This window comes from Sinocyclocheilus grahami, unplaced genomic scaffold (genome assembly GCF_001515645.1).
Source record: "Sinocyclocheilus grahami isolate Dianchi unplaced genomic scaffold, SAMN03320097.WGS_v1.1 scaffold161.1, whole genome shotgun sequence".
Classification (NCBI taxonomy): Eukaryota; Metazoa; Chordata; class Actinopteri; order Cypriniformes; family Cyprinidae; genus Sinocyclocheilus; species Sinocyclocheilus grahami.
This window is the reverse complement of record NW_015505340.1, coordinates 1,652,576-1,660,844: the sequence shown is the minus strand read 5'-3', so window position 1 is coordinate 1,660,844 and position 8,269 is coordinate 1,652,576. Positions and strand designations below refer to the sequence as shown.

At 33.9% G+C, this 8,269-nt stretch overlaps 1 protein-coding gene across 1 annotated transcript in view; it reads left to right on the top strand.

Annotated features, from left to right (window-relative positions):
- Positions 1–3,344: 3,344 nt before the first annotated feature.
- Positions 3,345–8,269, top strand: part of LOC107592976 (zinc finger protein 595-like) — a gene marked incomplete at its 3' end in the record, with an annotated part of 9,506 nt that continues 4,581 nt past the window's right edge. Inside the window, exons 1-2 of the mRNA XM_016282559.1 lie at positions 3,345–3,529; positions 4,395–4,396. Of these exons, the coding sequence (XP_016138045.1) occupies positions 3,345–3,529; positions 4,395–4,396 (187 nt within the window). The remainder of the gene's footprint in view (positions 3,530–4,394; positions 4,397–8,269) is intronic.

Here is an 8,269-nt window from a genome sequence, read left to right as displayed (position 1 = left end):
CAGCTGGCGAAGGAAGTACAACCTCTGCTGGGCCTTTTTCACAAATATATTATATATACTTATATATATATATATATTATATATACTTATATGTATTGTAAGAATACATATTGTAGCTTACAAACTGAGAAGGATGGTATTTTTAGAGCATAAATATTTAGACATACTTCTGTCTGCATATGGTCTTGTTTGTATTGTATGCCCATGTTTTTTTCTCTCTCTTGCTCGTTTTTTTCTGTGGGCTGACTGTTTGATGTGGACTGATGGCTTCAGGAGTTTATGAATGAATATTTAAAAGGCCTTGGTGAGCTTGAACCGCTAACAAAATGGACCCTCTGTGCTGCCTAAAAGACAGTCAGTCATTTAATATATAGCCCCCTTTTAAAGTCATCAGAAGAGCAGATGCTGACTGTTTTTCAATACATTGAGAATGAAAAGTATAGTTCAAAGTAGTATCTGAACTTTCTTTCATTTAAATAGCTGTGATGAATCCAAGAGTGTGTGTATGTGAGTGTGAGTGGGAAAAGAAAATTGCGTTCAATACCTGGGACATTAATGGAATGAGAAGAATCTCTTTATTCTAAGGTGAAGTGGATTTCACGGAGAATCATTTCATCACACTTTGTTACATAAACAGACATCTATGGAACAAGGTGCACATCAGAATCCTCACACTCTCTCACTCAAAATCTCAGTGATAAAATATTTGCACTTAATGCTGCATTTGTCCACTGATTTGCAAAAATGCGGTAACTTTTTAGACACTGATGTTCATTCTTGAAGTATATTTAGGTTTTCAACAGTCATGGTTTTTCTTTCTCCTGCAGAATACAAAGAAAGATATTTTTCAGAATGGGGTCCAAACAACATTGACCTTCATTGTATGGACGAAAAACACTGACATTCTACACAAATATTATTCAAGATTTATTCTGTGAGGGTGAGTAAACGTAGATAATTGTCATTTTTGGGTGAATTATCCCACTAGATGCTCAGACTTAAATTAGTAGTTTACTAGAATAACATTATCACCGTATTTGTTTGGTATGTTAGTATCAAATCTCTGAGAAAGTTGTGTTTGAAGCACTTTAGTAGCCCGTTAACTAGATTTCCACAAAGAGTATTATGTCAGTCAAACTATTTCTTCAGGGCAGTTTTTGGCCAGAATAAGTTGCAATGGACTGCTGTTATGAATACAGTTGCATTGGAATCTTGTGTTCACATCATGTCCCATGACCAAATATTTTGAAAAAAAAAATATGACTTTCTTATCACACCTGTTTTTGGTGGTTATCAGCATTTCAATGGTTCAAAACATATAATAGTACTTCAATTTGCTGGTTTATTAACATTACATCAGTTAATGAAATATGTTTTTTTTTTATTGTGAATTTAAGTTAAGTCTGTAAAACCTAAAATGTTTCTAACATATTTTTAACGGGGAAGTTCTGGCAACCACAGCCACCGGTATTTTACTGTAAATGTCACAGAATTTTTTTTACAGTGTGTGTGTGTTGGATTTTTTTTGGAGGGAATGCCCTTCTCTGCAGCTGGGCCTCAGGTAATTTTACGAGAAATAGCTTTCGGATTCATTTGAGTCTGGGAATGTGAAGTTCCATAATTGTTTCAGCATTGTGACATTTCATGGAAAGGGGAGGTTGCTGTTGGAATTTTTTATTTTTTGTTAATCCATGAGGAATGTAATCAATTAAAAATTAATTTCCTTTCTTTAGCCCCCCCCCCACACTCTTTCCCCCACAAAAATAGCCTTAGCTGACTTTTCATAACCAAGCCCTGAGGCATGAGGAAATAAGCTGTCACATGTGTCCTAATAAAAAATATGCCTGCATTGTATCTGTAAGTCAAGAGTGGAGCCATAACAGATAATATATGACTTAATATATAAAATAAAAATTATTTTTAATAATAAAAGTGGCCACTTACTATCCTTATTAAATTATACATCTTACTATAAAAGTATACTTTTTTTTATAGGTTTTGTAGCGAGGAGGCCACTTTTTTTATTAAAAAAATACACCAGCATGTTGGCCAAATCATGTTGAATTTTTCAGTGCCATATTACAATGGTCTCAGTATGTTTTCATCATCTGACACAGTGTAATGAATTTGACCATGCAATTCTTCTGGGTATTGTATTGCAGACCATTTGTGTGTTTTGGAGCATGTTGTTCCATTTTACACACTAGGTATTTAAAATCTGTGATGTGCTGTTGATGAAAGATTGTGCCTGAAATATGTACTAAATCCACCAGACTTAAAGGGAAGGTTAAAGACTATATTGTGGTTGCTGTTTTTTGCAGAGAAATTGCAGTTGTGTAAGCAATCATCTCGGTTAGATCTGGATATACTGATTAAGAATTGAATCAAGCAGAGACAGCAGTGCCAGAGTCTACATCTGGGGAAAAGTACATTCACAATATTAGCCTGAAGTCAGGCATGCTCAGATGTTTTAATCAGAAACCACTTATGATCAGTCATCCAATCAGAGATGACAGCATGATATTAATAATATTGCTAAAGAATTGATCAATAAAGCTAAATATTAAAGCACCAGCTAATTTTCTAGTCATGGACTGTAAATGCCATTAAAACGAGAAACAAAAATTGTATAAACACAACAGAAATGATGGGATCAACTTGTGGGTCAGGAACTTACCTTATGAACAAAAGTGATGAAAAATAGTAATAATAAAAAATTGAGAAAAAAATTATAAATCAGGCAACTTTAATAAATGAATAGTCAGCTGGTTGATGACTCCAAGATTTTTCTTAATGTTTCAAAGAAAATCTCTTTTGCTCAACAAAGCTGCATTCATTTGATCAAAAATACAGTAAAACATTTAGTAATATTGTGAAATATTATTACTGTTTAAAATTACTTTCTATTTCTTTTTTTTTTATATTATAATTTTTTTATTTGAATATATTTTAAAATGTGATTTATTCCTGTGATGGCAAAGCTGAATTTTCAACATTACTCCAGTGTTCATTATCACATGATCCTTCAGAAACCATTCTAATATGCTGATTTAGTGCTGGAAAAAAAAGTTAAAAAACAGTTTTGCTGCTTAATATTTTTGTGAAAAAATTAAATAAATTTTTTTCAGGATTCTTTGATAACCCCAAACGTTTGTACAATACTGTACATGCTTTTATAAAGAACCAGAAATAATTTATGAGAAGTTAATATTTTTATCAAAGCGACAGATTTTGTATTGTAATTATGCTTTAAATACTGAAGTCAACCAGGATCAATCCAAAAAGGGAAAAACACACTCAGACAGAATTTAGAGGAACACATTAGCATTAATGACCCATAGCACATGTGGCAAGGTATAGTGGTCCTCTCAGACTACAAACAGAAGAACATGTGTGCATCCTCCCATGATTCCTCTCTGCCTAACGAGTTCAACACCTTTTATGCTCTGAACCAGCCAACAGAGCCAGAACCAGCCAACAGAGTTGTAACCTTCAAGGACGCCAGGTGCTCTCGCTGTGTGCAGATGAGGTGAGATTGCTGCTAAAAGTCAACTCAGTTGGACAGGCATACCCAGATGGATCAGATTCTGCACCAATCAACAAACAGGTATATTCATTTCACATACATTTTTAACATCTCCTATACATCCAAGTGACCTTAAAGGGATAGCTCACCTTCAGTTGCTGGTCCCCATTGACTTGCATAGTGTTTTGTTTTCCATACTATGGAAGTCAATGGGGACTAGCAACTGAAGGTGAACTATCTCACCTCAGTATTTAATGTTGAGTCATTAATATTAATAGGAGTATTCTGGATTTAGTAAAGCTCACTTGACAACATTTATGGTACAATGTTTATTACCTTAAAAACTAATTTCCACTTGGCCTTCACTTTCTTTAAAAATTGTAAAAATCTCAGTTACATTGAGGCACTTACAGTGGAAACGAATGGGTCCAATCTGTACATTTGAAAATACTCAATACACATTAGGTACAAGACATTCGAGGCTTCTGGTGTCAGTTGCTTTCAGTTATTTTAGCTGTACAAAAACAGTCCATTATGCTGCTTGATACTGCAAACTGGTATTTGTTGTTTGTTAAAATAGTTTTATAATAGCCAAATAGTTTTACTGTTTACTGCACTTTGTTATTCTTAGTTATTTACCTATAGCGGCTAATGAATCAGAATTCTCACAAAATCACACAAAATGGCTTATTCTGCATTACAAAATGAGGTGGATAAACCCTAAAATAACTGTATAAATGACAAGATCAACATTAAAAGCTCAATAATACAAATTTTTTAAAGAATAATTAATGTAAGGGATTTTATAAAATTATAATCTTCCTGTTTCTGCTTTTAAATCCTCAAAAATGTGCCCTATTTCCTTCAGTCGTAAGTGCCTCATAATAACCTTGATTTTCTTTCTTTTTCTTTCTTTCTTTCTTTCACAAGGGATGAGTTATTATTTGTAGTCATCAGCAATATTGCGGCAAATGCTGTTGACTGAGCTTAATGTAACTTGTACTTAGAATATTCCCACCATTCCAGGCACTGCACACTTTTACCAATTTGCCTATACTGGACCAACAGATCTATAGGTCACACTGTTTTCATTGAAAAAAATACTGTCCTGTCCCATGTGGAAAAGAAAAATACACATAGGCAGGTTTTCTTTAATACCATTATTTCAGAAAAAGACAAAGACCACTGGGCTAGGTTACCGCAATATCCTTATCAGCATCAACATGAAAAGGATCGGTATCTTCAAAATTGTTAGCATTCATCTCACAGAGAACCCCTTGTGTGATTTAAACAGTGGATCAGCTTGTGTACTTCTTTAAATTATTTAAGGGAGCTATGACATTTCCTCAGATCCTTATTAATTTTTACAGAATCCCTACTGGAGGCATACTGACAGGTTGCATCACAGTGTGGTATGGTAACTGACCGTAAAGCCCTACAGCGGGAGGTGAAACCTGTCTAGTTACTAACTGAGATTGCTGTCTCATCTGATTAGGAAATGTATGATAGAAGCATCATCAAAGACCACCCACACACCCCAGCAATAGACCTTTAACATCTGGAGATGGCATTGAAAGATTCAAACTACTACACCCCTCACTATCAGACCATAAAACTCCCTACCTCTCAAAACATGCAAGGTCACATAAAAATATTTCAAAACCATCAAAAACCCTTAACCAAACCTTTCATTTAGTTAATTTACTACACAGAAACCTACATAAAAATTGTTGTGCTGTTATTTTTTTAAAGCACTTAAATGCAACATATATTTCATTATACTTAACAATAAATTTCAAAAATTACCTTTGATATACATGATCATATAATGGTGATGATATAATGATATAAATGAACATAAAATTATAAACACAATGACTGACACAATGAATTTTAGAAATGGCTCAGACAAGGCATGATGTCATTTACAGTGTGTGTGCTTTTGTAGACTTGCTATAATAAATTTAAAATACAGTAGTAAAATACTAGAATACTGCAAATACTAGATAAAATGATGGCCAGCTTATAAGGAAAGCCAGTGAACTCCTGATGGTAGCTTTAGCTCTAAAGCCAGACAGCATTTGAAACATTTCAGGAATCTTAAATATCAAACATTTTTGTGCTGGTGCATTATAAACCCACCTAGGCCTTGTGGAGGAAGAGCAACTGGGTGGCCTCTGTAATATATATTTTTTAACAGACCCCTGTTGTGTTTTTTGTGTTTTGAATGAACTAGATGGTGAGTTGGCAGCAAGTTAATTGGCCTATTACACTCACCTGCTGCCAGTTAATCAGCCACGCTGGGCTAGAGATATGCTCAGAGAAACACTGCACCACAGGAGGACACGGGTGGCCAGCTGCCTTTCTCACCGAAAACTGGAATAAACAAGTTGTTTACAGGTAAACATGCTTAATTTGGAGATATGGCATATATCCTTGGAATGTTGGCCAGATTGTTTCATGCTTTAATGTATTTTTGGCATTTTTTAAAGCTCTTTTGCACAGTAGTTCTCAAACTTTGTCAGGTGGTAGATCACAATATTACAGACCACCTATCAACTCAAATCTCATAGGAGGACTTTTTCAACATCTTGCTTTTTTGAAAATGAACAAACTATTCACTTGTTAAGTTTATCCAAATATAGTTGTGCAATGATTCATAACTGTTTTAATTAACTATTATGTACATAACACAACAGAAAAACTTTAGTGTGCTTTTTCTAACACACACACACACACACACATACTGCTACTACTATTACTAATGTTTTATTATTACTTAGCAAGTATGCATTTAATTATTGAAAAGTGAAAATAAGGACATTTTTAAATTGTTAGAAAAAAAATCTACTTCAGGTAAATGCTGCTCTTTCAAACTTGGTATTTATCAAATTAACACAGTTTCCAAAAAAATATTACAGGAAAATATTAAATAATACTATATATATTTTAATAAAATGTGGATGTGGTTTCTTCATTAAAGAATCATTGCTAACTAATTATGATAATGTTGATGGAGGACTAAGTGCACAATTTAAACTTTAAAATGTGTGAATTCATGCCAATATAATGCCTGCAGATGCTTTTGGTTCCATTAAAAATAGCTAAAATATGTTCATTGTCATTATTTTAAGCTGTGATTATAAAATAGCGATGCATTTATGGAGGCGTATAATTAAAATGCAACAAAAACTTTGTCACCTCAGTGTGGTATATAAATAAATTGTGTTGGCATAGTGAGACCTTACTTTCCAACAAAACTGCCAGAGTCAGAACATTTCCTTTGCGCAGTTTGATATAGAATACCTCAAAATGTCTACTGTATTCCTCCTACCTGACTGTCTTTGTTTTTCATCTCTGGAAGTACCCTGAGCTCTGATGTACAGTAATTGTTGTGCCCTTTCCCTGAAGTTTGATCATACAGTAGAGTAGTTGCAATTTATTCTGACCAAGAGCCACTTGGCATATAAATTGCAAGTAGCAGCTTAGTAGTCAGACAGAGAATCAGAACAGAAGGTTTTCAGAGAATCCACGCTTTAAGAAGACTGGAAAAAAAGTTTTCAGTTTAGCTTTCATCTGAAATGCTTTCATTGTTTTACACCCATGTCTCTAAAAACTGTTTATTGCATAGTGCAATAGTGAATGCATAATTATTTTAGTGACCTTAGTTCAAGAAGTGCTTTTCTTCATAGTCTTTACAATTCTTCAGTAATGAGTTCTAAGCTATTAATCAAAGTAACCCACTCTGAGATTAATCACAACATTATAAACATAAAACTTAGCAGCAAAAAAGTAAATGAAAATGAGAAAACTTAGGAAAATTTGAAAAAAAGGTGTGACAGTGTGTCTGAAGCGAACTACACATGAAACTTTGTGAATTGTCATTGAATCAGAATGACATTGCAATATTAAACTATTGACTTAGTCATTGATGCAAACTATCTATGTATATATGTGTACTGTATTTATATTTTACCTAATACATTTTGAACTGCATTTTATTCCTGTGATGACAGCAATTACTCCATTCTTCAGTGTCACATGATTCTTCAGAACTCATTCTAATATTCTGATTTGGTGCTCAAGAAACACTTCTTTAGTGTTGAAAACAGTTGTGCTGCTTAAAATGTTTGTGGACAATGTGAAACCTTTTTTTTTCGGGATTCTTTGATAAATAGAAGGGTTTTTTTTACCGTGTAAAAGTCAGCTAAAAGAAAAAGGCCAGTGCTAGTTCAGAGGAAATGTGTTCTTTTAGGTACATTGATACAGTCCTGAATGACACACTGTCAGAAAATGGCTGTTTCCTGAGCACCATTATCTATTTAAAAGGTCAAGCAACTTAAATGGATGTAGTTATTGACGAAAGCATGTGGCTAGCAGTGAGAACTGCCGGGAAACAAAATTGAAGGCACACTGAAGTTTCATGACTGATAAACGCCTCTAGAATAAACTAATACAATGATACTCAATGTGCTTGCTTTTATGATTTAGAAAGGGAGTTGCTGAGTGTTGTCCCTTTATGCAAAATCCTTCTTTTCTTAATGGTTTTGAAAGAATTCTCTACCTAGTCTCTCTTTCATTCTCTATAACAAAATGGTCTGTCTCTCTGCAATATGGTGATATGGGACCCAAATCCCTAAGATCATTTATGTGGAGAAATGAAAGGTGCAGGTTATTATAAAGTCATTGGTGCATGTGAGATCAAATAAAGACACAATGTGCCATGCATATGTCCCCTTTGTA